Source organism: Schistocerca americana, chromosome 11, assembly GCF_021461395.2.
Source record: "Schistocerca americana isolate TAMUIC-IGC-003095 chromosome 11, iqSchAmer2.1, whole genome shotgun sequence".
NCBI lineage: Eukaryota > Metazoa > Arthropoda > Insecta > Orthoptera > Acrididae > Schistocerca > Schistocerca americana.
This window is the reverse complement of record NC_060129.1, coordinates 188,019,809-188,035,435: the sequence shown is the minus strand read 5'-3', so window position 1 is coordinate 188,035,435 and position 15,627 is coordinate 188,019,809. Positions and strand designations below refer to the sequence as shown.

The window sequence follows — 15,627 nt, the reverse complement described above, 5'->3', positions numbered from 1 at the left end:
CTCACATTAACATAACAGAAATGAATAGACGTTAATTTTTAGCATATACTTCATCGGTTGGCAACAAATACATGTACGGAAAGAAACCACACAGAATGAGATACACAGTGAACTCAAAGTAGTCATGTCTATATTAGTGACAAAAGACTGATGTGCAACACAGCAACAAGGGCAAACAAAATGAAAAGTGGGAAGAAAAATGTTCGAAACACAAAAACATTTTTGTTTCATAAATAAAGAGGTAGTGCGACCTAACTGTGACCAGATGAGAGAAAACGCCGATGCTAACTAAAAACACGAAGAACCGTAAGTAATCACTCACTCACTTAAAAAGCGAGAAGTGAACTTTTTATAATCTACGAATAATACACATCAAAACAGAAGTACATCATAACTGTATCATTATAGATCACACTGATGATGCCTTAAAGTGATAAAAGGCGAAGCGCGTCTGGGAAAATAAAACACTGCAGGAAGAGAAGACGTTTTTATTTACAAAAGAAATACACACATCAAAAAAGTTTTGCATCGCTTCGGTTCTGAGAGCTCCGGAACCTGTACAGAAAATTGGAAGAGAGATCAACATAAACATCATTTCCACCCTTTTTATTGCTCATCAAAACCACACATTGCATGTTGTACCACCATACAGTGAGACCTTCGGAGGTGGTGGTCCAGATTGCCGTACACACCGGTACTTCTAATACCAAGTAACACGTCCTCTTGCATTCACACGTGTCTTTGTTCATCGTGGCGTACTATCCACAAGTTCATCAAGGCACTGTTGGTCCATATTGTCCCACTCCTTAACGACAATGCGGGGTAGATCCCTGAGAGTGGTTGGTGGGTCACGTCGTCCATAAACAGCCTTTTCCAATCTATCCCAGGCATGTTCTATACGGTTCATGTCTGGAGAATGTGCTGGCCACTCTAGTCAAGTGATTTAGTTATCCTGAAGGAAGTCATTCACAAGATGTGCACGATGGGAGTGCGAATTGTAATCCATGGAAACGAATGCCTCGACAATATGCTGCCAATCTGGTTGCACTATCGGTCGGAGGGTGGCATTAACGTGTCGTACAGCCGTTACGGCGCCTTCCATGACCACCAGCGGCATACGTCGGCCCCACATAATGCCACCCCAAAACAGCAGGGAACCTGCACCTTGCTTCACTCGCTGGACACTATGTCCAAGGCATTCAGTCTGACTGGGTTGCCTCCAAACACGTCTCCGACGATTGTCCGGTTGAAGGTATATATGACACTCATCGGTGAAGAGAATGTGATGCCAATCCTGGGCAGTCCATTCGGCATGTTGTTGGGCCCATCTGTACCGCACTGCACGGTGTCATGGTTGCAGAGGAGGACCTCGCCACGGACGTCAGGAGTGAAGTTGCGCATCGTGGCAGCCTACTGCGCACAGTTCGAGTCGTAACACGACGTCCTGTGGCTGCACGAACAGCATTATTCTACATGGTGGCGTTGCTGTCAGGGTTCCTCTGAGCCATAATCCGTAGGTAGCGGTCATCCACTGCAGTAGTAGGCCTCGGGCGGCCTGAGCGAGGCAGGTCATCGACAGTTTCTGTCTCTCTCTGTATATCCTCCGTCTCCGAACAACATCGCTTTGGTTCACTCAGAGACGCCTGGACTCTTTCCTTGTCGAGAGACCTTCCTGGCTCAAAGTAACAATGGGGACGCGATCGAACCGCGGTATTTACCGTTTAGGCATGATTGAACTACAGACAACACCGAGCCGTGTACCTCATTCCTGGTGGAATGACTGGAGCTGATCGGCTGTCTGACCCCCTCCGTCTAATAGGCGCTGCTCAGACAAGGCTGTTCACATCTTTGGGTGGGTTTAGTGACATCTCTGAACAGTCAAAGGGACTGTGTCAGTAATAAAATATCCTCAGTCAATGTGTATCTTCACGAGTTCTGGGAACCGGGGTGATGCAATACTTTTTTTGATGTGTCCAGGTGTATACGACCCGGGACAACCGGGAAAAACCCGGGAATTTTTTACAATTCCGGGAATTTTTCATTGTTTTAGTTTTCAGCTAAATTTTTGTGATTTTGAGTGGTAAGAACCAATACTCTAACAAAGGATGTTACTGTACTCTGCTACTGCAACAACGAAACATGAGAGAGAGAGAGAGAGAGAGAGAGAGAGAGAGAGAGAGAGAGAGAGAGAGAGAGAGAGAGAACTTAAAAAACCTAAGTTGCAAAGGAAATGTGTCGTATGCAACAACAAAACACAGTGCTCATACAAGTGTTCACCAACAGCAAAGTGTGTGAAAGGCTTTTGGAAGAAAATGGTTAAAATGGCTGCGAGCACTATGGGACTTAACTTCTGAGGTCATCAGTCTCCTAGAACTTAGAACTACTTAAACCTAACTAACCTAAGAACATCACACACATCCATGCCCGAGGCAGGATTCGAACCTGCGACCGTAGCGGTCTCGCGGTTCCAGACTGTATCGCCTAGAACCGCTCGGGCACCCCGGCCGGGCTGTTGTGCATGCGCAGTTGAGTCGCGTATGAGTAGTACCTTCTCCCGCTTCTGGTTAAGTGTGGCTTGGCGGCACTACATAATATTGCCCCGGTTTGGAAATATCGGAGATCCGGGGCTGATGCACAGAGCAGTCTGAGTTGTGGTGGGGGAGGTGGGTCATCTCCACATGAGCTGTGATTTTGTTGTTTCCTCGTCGTTGCTCTCACGGTGAATGATAAAACCGATTTTTGTGCCCGGGAGATATCAAATGAATTAAATTACGTGCGCATAATTACGGAAGGCTAAAATATGTTATTAGTTTCAGATTTTATTTCTAACTTTCTGACAGTCAAGCATTAATCGCCTTGCGGAACAATGAAGTTATCTTTGTTGGTTTGCTATAGAGATTTGGCTTTTATTAATCTTTTCTGCTGAGGCAGTCAGTTTATTTGAAACGAACTGTTTAATTTCTCACTGTTGGCTGTTTTCAACTGTTCGCTGCATTTAAAGTGCACGTATGACATTATGCCATAATAAAGAACCAAACATGAGATAATACAATAGTGGTACTCGAAGAAAATTTACATATGAGTGTGCACTTTTAGACGAATTACGGATTTCAGTATGGATCACGAAATTCCGATGCTCTTGAAGTATCCTTTTATGACATAATGCAAGATCTTTTAATGTTTACACGTACGAACATATGGCCTTCCTGCGTCATCGCGCGGTGACGACTGTTATCTGGCGCTATCTTCCAACTGCTGAAACGAACCTATTTCTAACAGGTAGCGGGAAAATATTGCGAACGGTGGTTTGAAAAGCGTGACATACATTAAAAGCAAATTTCCTTTTAAGCAAGATGAACCCCGTGCGAGAATGAATGTCTTAAATAACAAAGCGTTTGACTCTCATTTAAAAATCAACTCCTTTAGGACTGCCATTTAGAAGAATTTCGAGCCCAGAAAATCAGACATTTAGGTCGTTATTAAAAATTTTAGTGGCGCGTTTACGTGATGTGTCTTGAAGTGTAACACGCGCAGAAAAGATCAACATTATTTGTGGAAGCTTAGCTTCCCTTCCTGCTTATTAATCTTAGAGATAAATATTATATGTGAATGCTATGTATATTAATTTAAACCATTAACTTTTGTTATTTGTGTTTTCGCATTACTTAGAGTGATCTTGCTATTGGCTGACTACATCACGTGTCCTATTGCTGTCATCAGCTTGCGAGATCACGTGACATTAGCTATGACGGGCTTACAAAAGCGCATCGCAATGTCCATTTCAATGCTTCGGAAAGTAAAATGCGGTATTTGGTGGAATTCGAATTTATACCTTCGTAATACGAAAATATGCGGTGTACATATTGCTGCACATCAAAGGTTTTTCAAAACGTGTTTCCCCCCCCCCCCCCCCCCCCCCCCCCTGAGTTTCGTTTCCTAAAGTGGCGGGAAATTCTACGTTGGTATATAAAACTGTACACATTCAAAGGATTGATGAGTTTTACAGTGCCAAGGAATAGTATACGGTCACTTAACACGGAAAGAGTGTATCTTCGCCCGGGAGAAAGTGTATTTTTGCCCGGGAGAAAGTGTATCTTTAATTGGGAGATCCGGCATTTTTTTCCCTTGTCCACGTAGACACCCTGTGTGTGTATAACCTATCATTTGCTCGCATGTCTCCCCTCGGTAGGTGAAGTAATTGTGTGTATGTGTGTACGCAGCTGGGCAGGCGGTGGACGACTTCATCGAGAAGCTGGTGCCGCTGCTGGAGAAGGGCGACATCATCATCGACGGCGGCAACTCGGAGTACCACGACACGGAGCGGCGCACCAAGGCGCTGCACGAGAAGGGCCTACTCTTCATCGGGACCGGCGTGTCCGGCGGGGAGGACGGCGCGCGCTACGGGCCCTCCCTCATGCCCGGCGGCGACAAGGGGGCCTGGCCGCACGTCAAGGACATCTTCCAGGTGCGTTCAGGGGTGTAATGTGGTCTCTCACTTCCTCCTCACCCTCCCCTCCCCTCCCAAAAGATAACCTGTGCTGTGACCACCACGTTTAGCATTCCACAGATCTCTCCCATTAAACAACAATAAACAAGCTAGAATGAGGTTTTCACTCTGCAGCGAAGTGTGCGCTGATATGAAACTTCCTGGCAGATCAAAACCGTGTGCCGGACCGAGACTCAAACTCGGGACCTTTGCCTTTCGCGGGCAGGTGCTGTACCAACTGAGCTACCCCAGCACGACTCGCGCCCCATCCTCACAGCTTTACTTCTGCCAGTACCTCATCTCCTACCTTCCAAACTTTACAGAAGCTCTTCTGTGAACCTTGCAGAATCAGTTGGTAGAGCACATGCCCGCGAAAGGGAAACGCCCCGAGTTCGAGTTTCGGTCTGGCACACAGTTTTAATCTGCCAGGAAATTTCAATAAACAAGCTGCAAACATTGTAAGAGAAACCTCAACAGGCACAACTTCCAAAGTGAAGTTTACGGAAGAATTGTCCGTACCATTTTAAATAGAGACAGGTGTGCGACAGAGCAACAGATTATCTCCGATATTATTTAACTGTGCCGTGGAGAAGATTGTGAGAATTTGGAACTCTGAACTTGAAAATCGAGGGATTAGCCCAGTCTGTATAGAAAAAAAATTGGGAAGGATTAAAGTCAAGTGCTTGGCATCTGCTGATGATTTTGTGATACTTTCAGAGAACTTGTAAGAAGCGGCCATACAGATCGACCTACTAGAAAGGATTCGGATCTCAAAAGAGAAGACCAAATTCGTTAACGGGGGTAGGACATCAAACAGAGCAGGAGAGTCACCACAGGACATTTTAATTTCTACTGCCTATACTTTTACAAATAAACTCATAAAACGTTGTCACCATCACCAGGAAGGATTGAGGACTCTCACTCATCACAGTGGAAGTTCAAAAACGTAGAAAAATACCTTTTTTTTTACATGTGAAATTTCATCGTTTTTTTCACTTATTACTGGCTGCATTTGTTGCTATAGGTACACTTTTCTTCCTAAGTAAGAGAGATTCTTCGATGAATTTTTCATAGCATACAAACAGTAGTTACAGGTGTATGAAAAACTAGAATTTTTCCAAGTCTATTAAAAAATTGTGGGAAAATTTGGGATAATTAACTATAAAACTTGAGTTTTTTCTAAACATGAAGTTTAAAAGTAACAGTTCATTCATTTTTTCATAAATTAAATAACTTCTAGAGTTTCATACACCTGTAACTACTGTTTGTATGCTGTGAAAAATTCATCGAAGAATCTCTTACTGTACCTATACCTGTACCTATAGCAACAAATGCAGCCAGTAGTAAGTGAAAAAATGATGAAATTTCACTTGTAAAAAAAAAACAAATGCGTTTTGTTGAGTTTCTGAGCTTCCACTGCTATGAGTATGAATCCTGAATCCCTCCCGGTCATGCTGTTAAAATTTATGAATTTATTTGTAAAAGTATAGACAGTGGAAATTAAAATGTCCTGTGGTGCCTCTCCTGCTCCGTTTGACGTCCTACCCCCTTAAGTGACAAACACGGACCACAATTCCTTGAAACAGAGATTGGAAGTATTGAGAGAGTAAAAAAATTCAAATACTTCAGTGAAGCTGTGTGAGAGTGCGGACTGGAAAAAGCTGCTGCGGGGGACCGGATCTCAAAAATTGGAGAGAGCTTACAGATTAACTAAAAACATTTTCAATAGAAGGTGCGTTCTTTTGGAATGCCAAAAATAAAGCACTACAATGCAAAAAACAGAGTGCCTGTATGCCAGCGTATGGCTTTCAATGAATTGAAAGTTGGAAAAGCTGAAGATACTAGAAAGAAGAATGTTACGGAAAATCGTGGGTCCGACCCAGGTCGAAACTAGCTGTAAACTTTTTACCAACAATGAAATCTACAAAAAGGTGGAGCAAATCTCGGAGGCCATCAAAGAGAGGAGTTTTTCACTTCTAGGACACCAGTACGGAATGGACAAAACCAGACTAACCAAAAGGATATTAAGCTACTTCTGGAAAAAGAAGACAACTAACGAGGGAACCTCCCCATCGCACCCCCCTCAGATTTAGTTATAAGTTGGCACAGTGGATAGGCCTTGAAAAACTGAACACAGATCAATCGAGAAAACAGGAAGAAGTTGTGTGGAACTATGAAAAAACAAGCAAAATATACAAACTGAGTAGTCCATGGGCAAGATAAGAGACATAAAGGATAATGTGAGCTGAGGGCCGCCGTGGTCCCGTGGTTAGCGTGAGTAGCTGCGGAACGAGAGGTCCTTGGTTCAAGTCTTCCCTCAAGTGAAAATTTTAATTTCTTTATTTTCGCAAAGTTATGATCTGTCCGTTCATTCATTGACGTCTCTGTTCACTGTAATAAGTTTAGTGTCTGTGTTTTGCGACCGCACCGCAAAACCGTGCGATTAGTAGACGAAAGGACGTGCCTGTCCAATGGGAACCGAAAACATTTGATCCAGGAAACCACGTCTGATATATTCTATACGACACTGGTGATGGCATGTGCATCACATGACAGGAATATGTTGTCGACCCACCTAACTTGTACACTTGGCGAATGGGTAAAAAGATTCTTCTACCTTTCCTGATTTAGGTTTTCTTGTGGATGTGATAATCACTCCCAAAAAAGTGATGAATACATAAGAGTTTGTCACATAAACTGCAACAAATGAATGCAACAGTTTCACAGTAGCACAGTTTTCCCTGTGCTCTGTGAAAACAAATTTTTTTAACGTTTTCAAATTTTTATACGTGTAGACCATCAAATCCTGCATATGTCCAAGCAAATCTGAACATGTCCTGGAATTTTGAAGAGCGAAGTTGATTATATGTGAGTGCCTGAATTTTGATAATTCTCTGAAAACGAAAAATTAAACTTTTCACTCGAGGGTAGACTTGAACCAAGGACCTCTCGTTCCGCAGGTGCTCATGCTAACCACGGGACCACGGCGCTCCTGAGCTCACATATTCCTTGATGTTGCCTATCCTGCGCATGGACTACTCAGTTTGTATATTCTGCTTTTTTTTTTCATAGTTCCACACAACTTCTTCCTGTTTTCTCGATTGATCTGTGTTCAGTTTTTCAAGGCCTATCCACTGTGCCAACTTGTAACTAAATCTGAGGGGGTGCATTGGGGAGGTTCCCTTGTAAGACACGAATTAACGAAGCTCGTAAAGATCTGGAAATGTTCAACCTTCAGGAAGTTCAGATGTTAAATATGGATACATTTCGGACAGTGCTCCAAAATTCGAAAGGGTTTAAAGTCTAAAAGAACTAAGAAGACTGGAAGAGCGTGGATGGATGAACAAGCAACAGCAGAGCATCCATATGAGGGAGTACTGGACAAAGAGGAGACTTCAGACAAAGAAGAAATGAAATTGTAGCATGATCCTAAGTGGTAAATTTGCAGATAAAAAAGTATACGTCGGAAATTGAACTTCTGATTAATATTAAAAATTACAATAGAACTTCATTATAACAACATTGGTTGCAATGACAATGTTGCTGTGCCGTTGTGATTTCTGTGGTATGGCCATATTCCTCGTAAGGCTGCATTCACAGTGGCACCGACAACTGTCATCGGACGTCGTCACTCGAGGTTGCGTGACAAAATCGGCGCACAGCTTGGTCTCATTCGTCGGTTTTTGACAGGATCGAGGAGGCTAGGTTAGGTTAGAATCAATTCCGCTACGAAGTAGGTTAGATTTTAACCTCCAAGGACGGGATGGGTACCACAATCCCCCTGTACTTGGATACAAGTGCTGCAGTGCGGCATTTGCTATTAAAAAGATACCGAATGCATGTAAATTGGCTATAGCTGTCTCCAAAAGAACGTGGCGACTACTGTACACTCTTGTCTTCAGTTCTTGGAATTACACAACATGATGAAGGGGGAAATGCCGTGCCACAAAAGTTAAAAATGCGTTAACTTTGTGCCACCAGTTTTCTTCTCCTGCCATCGATTAGTATGAGGAGCAGCCACTACCTTTCAATCTAACATGGCATTCTTGATGTTTCACATGTATACATGAATATTAGTATGCAGTTACTATCATATACCACATTAAAGTTCTCTCTCAAAGACTTTGTTCAGAGTATAGTTTATGATGCTGCTGTGGTAGGTTGTGCGATTTCAGTGTATGAAGGACTTGCCAATGCAGTTATGAGCACATGACGGTTAAGTTACATGGTGAAAGTAGATGCTGTTTCTCTCGTACGATACACAGATAAAATTTGAGAGAGAATGAGGAGGAATTACTTAGTTAGTGAAAGATAGATCAATGCAATGGTGGCAGGGTATTAGGTAACCACAGTCTAGTACGGGAAACTTTAGTGCTCTTTAAACATTTGCTCATTGGATTTGAGAAAGAAAGCAACGAGGTTTCTGATGGCAGTATTATTTGAGATAGAGTGTAGCTTTTAATAAAGGAATCATTTAAGTTATCACAGTGTCTTTTTAGTGCATTTGCATGAAGCATAGCTTCAAAATTCAGTATAGAAAAAATTTAACGCTCCGTAGGGTTCGAGGTGCAAGAGTGAAGATATTCGCTTTACATTAGTCTTGGGGCATCATAAATAGCATCCTGCATAGCGCACACACAAACTTTGTATTTCTCAGAATGTTGTATAGGCTTGAATGTTGGAAAGATGTAATCGCCAGATGTCAAAAACCAAAGTGTCACGTCTTTCCTTGAGCCAGAACTGCATCTTTAATGTGAATGTCAGATTTTTTAACTGAGCTCTAATCACACCTCTAGAAATACTTGAAATTAGCTTTCGTTATCCGAAAGTGTTTCACGTATGAGCCTTCGGCTTTACCTACTCAAGGTCATCAGTGATGACCCTGAAAGGCAAGATTACTAACACCATGTTTAGCTGAATTTATTTGAAGTTGTGTAAAGATGCATTAATTAACCTTCAATGATTGTCATTTAACATATGTATGAAAGATAAACAAAGCTAAAACTAAGATACTCCAAATACGTAAAGCACTGGAAACTGAACCCAAATAACACCACATTTGCAAACCATTTCATGTAACAGAATCACCCCCTACTGGCATAAAAACATCAGTAAGCAGTAATAATAAATGGTAGACAGCTAATGTCCACCCACCAGAACACAAAAAAGGTCCACAAGAGTAATTTTGAACATACGATATGCCATCCTTCTCATTTGAACAAATTACACTACAGGCCATTAAAATAGCTACACCAAGAAGAAATGCAGATGACAAATGGGTATTCATTGAACAAATATATTATACTAGAACTGACATGTGATTACATTTTCACGCAATTTGAGTGCATAGATCATGAGAAATCAGTACCCAGAACAACCACCTCTGGCCGTAATAACAGCCTTGATACACCTGGGCATAGTCAAGCAGAGCTCGGATGTCGTGTACAGCTACTGCTGCCCATGCAGCTTCAACACGATACCACAGTTCATCAAGAGTAGTGACTGGCGTATTGTGATGTGCCAGTTGCTCGGCCACCATTGACCAGAGGTTTTCAATTGGTGAGAGATCTGGAGAATGCGCTGGCCAGGGCAGCAGTCAAACATTTTCTGTATCCAGAAAGGCCCGTACAGGACCTGCAACATGCGGCCGTGCTCTATCGTGCCGAAATGTAGGGTTTTGCAGGGATCGAATGAAGGGTAGAACCACGGGTCGCAACACATCTGAAATGTAACGTCCACTGTTCAAAGTACCATAAGTGCAAACAAGAGGTGACCGAGACGTGTAACCAATCGCACCCCAAACCATCATGCCAGGTGATATGCCAGTGTGGCGACAATGAATACACGCTTCCAATGTGCGTTCGCCGCGATGTCGCCAAACACGGATGCGACCATCATGATACTGTAAACAGAACCTGGATTCATCCGAATAAAAATGACGTTTTGCCATTCGTGCACCCGGGTTCGTCGTCGAGTGCACCATCGCAAGCGCTCTTGTCTGTGATGCAGCATCAAGGGTAACCGCAGCCACGGTCTCAGAGCTGATAGCCCATGCTGCTGCAAACGTCATCGAACTGTTGGTGCAGATGGCTTTTGTCTTGCAGACGGTCCCATCTGTTGACTCAGGGATCGAGACGTGGTTACGTGATCCATTACAGCCGTGCTGATAAGATGCCTGTCATCTCGACTGCTAGTGATACGAGGCTGTTTCGATCCAGCACGGCGTTCCGTATCAGCCTCCTGAACCCACCGATTCCATATTCTGCTAAGTCATTGGATATCGACCAACGCGAGCAGCAATGTCGCGATACGATAAACTACAATCACGATAGGCTACAATCCGACCTTTATCGAGGTCGGAAACGTGATGGTACGCATTTCTCATCCTTACACGAGGCATCACGATGACGTTTCACCAGGCAACGCCGGTCATCTGCTGTTTGTGTATGAGAAATCGGTTGGAAACTTTCCTCATGTCAGCACGTTGTAGGTGTCACTGTGTGAATGCTCTGAAAAGCTAATCATTTGCATATCACAGCATCCTTTTCCTGTCGGTTAAATTTCCCGTCTGTAGCTTGTCATCTTTGTGGTGTAGAAATTTTAACGGCCAGTAGTGTATTTTTTTGAGGTTATAATTCACACCTTAACCTGTAACATCAGTAGACAGATTCCAAACTATATCTCGATAATGATATTTTTTTCCTCAGGGTGCCACAAACTCATTCTTTCTTGAATTGAGCATCAGTTTCTCACAGTTCATATGTGAGAACATCCGTCGATTTGACCGAAGAAAACAAACTGATTTGAATTTCGTCAATTGTCACAGAAAGTGTATATGTTCTGGCAGTGAGATCGGCCACAGTGTGACTGCACTTGTAGTGGTGTACTGATTTGAAGACGTCGGCTGTCTTCAACTTATGCTGATCGTCGGCGGAATTCGTAGATATTGGTGCCACTTTGACCGCAGCCTGTGTAGGGTTGCCATCTGTCCTGATAAAAATGGAAATGTCGTGTGGCTAGGGCCTCCCATCGGGTAGACCGTTCGCCTGGTGCAGGTCTTTTGATTTGACGCCACTTCGGCGACCTGCGCGTCGATGGGGATGAAATGATGATAGATCAGTCACCCTTATGGACTTCCTTGTCCCAGCATATCAACAAGACCTAATTTTTTCCTGATTCTACACAATGCTGTTGCAAGTAGGGTTATGTTTGAACCCTACTCAAACTGTTCGAACAGTTCACATTCAGTTTGGGAAATCGCGGGTTCTGTTCCATCTTTTGGTCGGCCTGTGATCTAGTGACTTGCGTTGGTGCTATCACAATGACCTGTCCTAGCATTTTTAATTCACTACATGTTTTAATATTAAAATAACAGTTGCACACAGGCAGTGATTTCTTATTGGGTGGAGGCACACATGACAATGGCAACTAATAAATAAATAAAAGATTGCAGTCATGGTTCTGTATACTTCTCGAGCTTTTGCTCATCCTACAATCTGGTAAGGTCTGATGATACTATCTGGAAGACTGGTCATTCCACTGTTATTTATTCTCGCAGTAAAAATTACAGTCACTTTATTAAGATACATTTTGTTTGTTTGAAATTCAATTGTTGGTTGGTTGTCTTGACTGTTTCATCTGAATGTTGCTGTCTTTTTTCTTTCAAAGTGATTAAAATATGGCAAAGTTGTCTGTTATTGAAACGTGTGAACAGGGATTGAATTGCTCATTTGCAACCTACTTGGTGTATCATTACCGCCTCCCATAATAAAATAAAATATTATATAGGGTTCAGTCAAGCAATATTTTTGGAGAACAACATTTTCATGTTTTTCTCTTAGCTTCACTTAAAAATCGGTGTAAATATTTATTTATCCGTACATACTATATGAGAACTTTATTGTAAATTTGTTAGAACACAATAGGGGTTTGTGCATTGGTAGGATTTAATGCTGTTCCAGCCACAGTTTTACAAAACTGTGAAATTTATGCAGTCTTAAATTATGAGTGTGGTAAGTTCGTACTTAGTGATTTAAGTGAAGGAGTGGGAGCGTTGTGGTTAGTTCATACTTCACGAGGGAGGGAGGGAAGCAAAGGAAAGGGAAACGCTGCTTCGGGACATTATGCGGAATGTGTTCTCGACCGGGATCCAAACCCAGGATCTCCCACTTACTAGGCAGGTGTGCTAACAACTGCACCACCTGGACAGTGTTCATCACAACTGCATGAACTCTCTCGGCACAGCTCCTGGGCGACCCATACTCCGTCTCTCACCACCCATCAGCAGTCTGTGTCACTGTCTATGTGCTCAATGCTCAATACTTGGAGATACCCGCAGGAGGTCGTCGTATTTGTGCGTGCCCATCGAGGAAGGTGGATTCATTGCCCATGAAGGTGAACCAGTTAATGAGTGTGCAATGTAGAACGGACATCGTGCATTCGTATAAACTTACTGTAACTTACACAAATGCCTAAGGTTCAAAAGAGAAAGTGTCACTTTTCAGATGGTTGCACAAAAGAGTTGCGTTTTGTCAAAAGGATGTATGTATCAGGAAGTACTGTGTGAGATTTGTAGCTGTTTTATCTCAGTAACTGTGAGGGTAGGGCAGATGTGAGGCATCACATTTCTATGAAAATCGTACAAATAAATCCGCAGTAGCATTGACATTGAAGCCTATTTCTACATTCGTAATTAAGGAAGATACCCAGGAAGAATTGCTCATTGCTGCTGCAGATCTAACAATAGCCTATAATATTGACGAGCATCAATCAGTCAGTTCTCTCAACTGTACCAAAAAACTGAATGCCACAATGTATTCTGACTCCAAAGTCGCAACAAAGCAGTCTACAGGCGGGACCAAACCAACAGCAATTGTTGAAAATATTTTCGCACCACATTGTGTGTCCAAACGCGTAAAACAATTGCAACAACTTTCATTTTACAGCATACACACCGATGCATCGAATCACGAGGCTGAAAAGGTGTTTCCTTTACTTATTCAATAATGACGGAATCCAAAAGAAGCTGAAGTTTGACTCACTGAATAACGAAACATTGGAGACAGTTGCATAGTTTTGTCTAGATACTTTAAGACAGCTGCAGATTCCATTAGGTAAATTAATCACTTTTTTGGAGACAATACCAGTTTTGGAGGGGTTTGTCGACACGGCCAGCAGAATGCGTTTCGTCAAAGTAAAGAAAAACTAGGAAAAAATGTAGAAGGAATGGGATGCCTTGCCCATATTCTCCCAATACTGTATCGAGTGCTGACGAGTCTTCACTGCTGACATTGAAATAATTGTCACGAAAATATTTAACTATTTTTCAGTATACACAGTAAGGACAAAGAAACTGAAAGAGTGCTGCTTATACGTTGATGTCAGTCATCAGGCTCTTCTACCTCATCCTAACACAAGACAGCTGTCGTCAATACCCTCATTTGAGAGAATTCTCTGCTTTGGATTCCATTAAAACAATTTTTGACACTGAATACAGGCCACATAAAATAATTTCAGGTGGTTTCAGTACTCTGGTCAGTGAAATTTACTTCATCTTAGTTACTGAATCATTATGTTCATGAAAATCTTGGGGGTAAAAATTGTGAATGGATACAAAGAGATGATTACAGTAGCAGATTCAGAATGATGTAATTTGCAGTAGTTCTTCAGAGATGAAGAGGCATGCACAGGATAGATTAGCACGGAGAGCTGCACGAAATAAGTCTTTGGACTGAAGACCACAAGAGCAGCAGCAACATTATCAAAGATTTTGTAAATGCTAGGAGGGACTTCTTCAGAGGGCTATGTTAATATTTCTTAGTAGCTACAAGGGTGTGTCAAATGAAAACCTTAAATATTTTTCTAAATATTATTTATTGTGCAGAAGTGGTACAAAGCTGTATCACTTTCCAACATAATCTGCCCCACACTCAATGCAAGTCCTCCAGCGCTTACAAAGTGCATAAATTCCTTTAGAAAAACATTCTTTTGGTAGTCCACACAACCACTCGTGCAACGCGTGGCGTACCTCTTCATCAGAACGGAACTTCTTTCCTCCCATTACATCTGTGAGTGGTCCAGACATAAGGAAATCACTTGGGGCAAGGTCTGGTGAGTATGGTGGATGAGGAAGACACTCAAAATGCAGGTCTGTGATTGTTGCAAATGTTGTACGGGCAGTGTGGGGCCTCGCATTGTCGTGTTGTGAAAGGACACCTGCTGACAGCAATCCACGTCGCTTAGATTTGATTGCAGGCCGCACAGGAGTTTTTAGGAGATCTGTGTATGATCTACTGGTGACAGTGGTCCCTCTAGGCATGTAATGCTCCAAAATGACGCCTTTTTCGTCCAAAACAGAGTCAGAATAACCTTCCCTGCTGATGGTTCTGTTCGAAACTTCTTTGGTTTTGGTGATGAGGAATGGTGCCATTCCTTTCTCGCTCTCTTCATTTCCGGTTGTTGGAAGTGAACCCAGGTTTCGTCCCCAGTAACGATTCTTGCAAGGAAGCCATCACCTTCTCATTCAAAGTGCCGAAGAAGTTCCTCATAAGTATCGACATGTCGTTTTCTCGTTTCAGGAGTCAACTGCCATGGCACCCACCTTGCAGACACTTTGTGAAACTGGGGCACATCGTACACAATGTGGAGTGCTGACCCGTGACTAACCTGTAAACATGTTGCAATGTCATTCAGTGTCACTCGGCGGTTTTCCTTCACTGTGGCTTCAACTGCTGCAATGTTCTGTGGAGTCACGACTCGTTGTGCCTGACCTGGACGAGCAGCATCTTCCACTGAGTCACACCATTTGTTAACTTCCTACTCCATTCGTAGACTTTCTGCTGTGACAAACATGCATCACCGTACTGAACCTTCATAGGTTTCACACCTTCACTACGCAAAAACCGAATAACAGAACGCAATTCTTTCCTGGTGCAAGTCGCAAGTGGGCCGGCCATCTTTATACTGATACTGCGACGGGATGTGTGCATCTGCACTATGCTGCCATCTACAAGCCATTCTTACAGGATAACATTGCGAAATTTCAATTTGTTATTACAAATTTAAGGTTTTTCATTTGACTCACCCTTGTAGAATAAAATAGTTGTAAGAATGGGTTTTGAAAAACTTAATCATAAGAATTT

General features: G+C 42.6%; 1 protein-coding gene across 1 annotated transcript in view; it reads left to right on the top strand.

Annotated features, from left to right (window-relative positions):
* Window positions 1–15,627, top strand: part of LOC124553815 (6-phosphogluconate dehydrogenase, decarboxylating) — a 137,679-nt gene that overhangs the window by 83,027 nt on the left and 39,025 nt on the right. Inside the window, exon 3 of the mRNA XM_047127799.1 lies at window positions 4,221–4,465. Within this exon, the coding sequence (XP_046983755.1) occupies window positions 4,221–4,465 (245 nt within the window). The remainder of the gene's footprint in view (window positions 1–4,220; window positions 4,466–15,627) is intronic.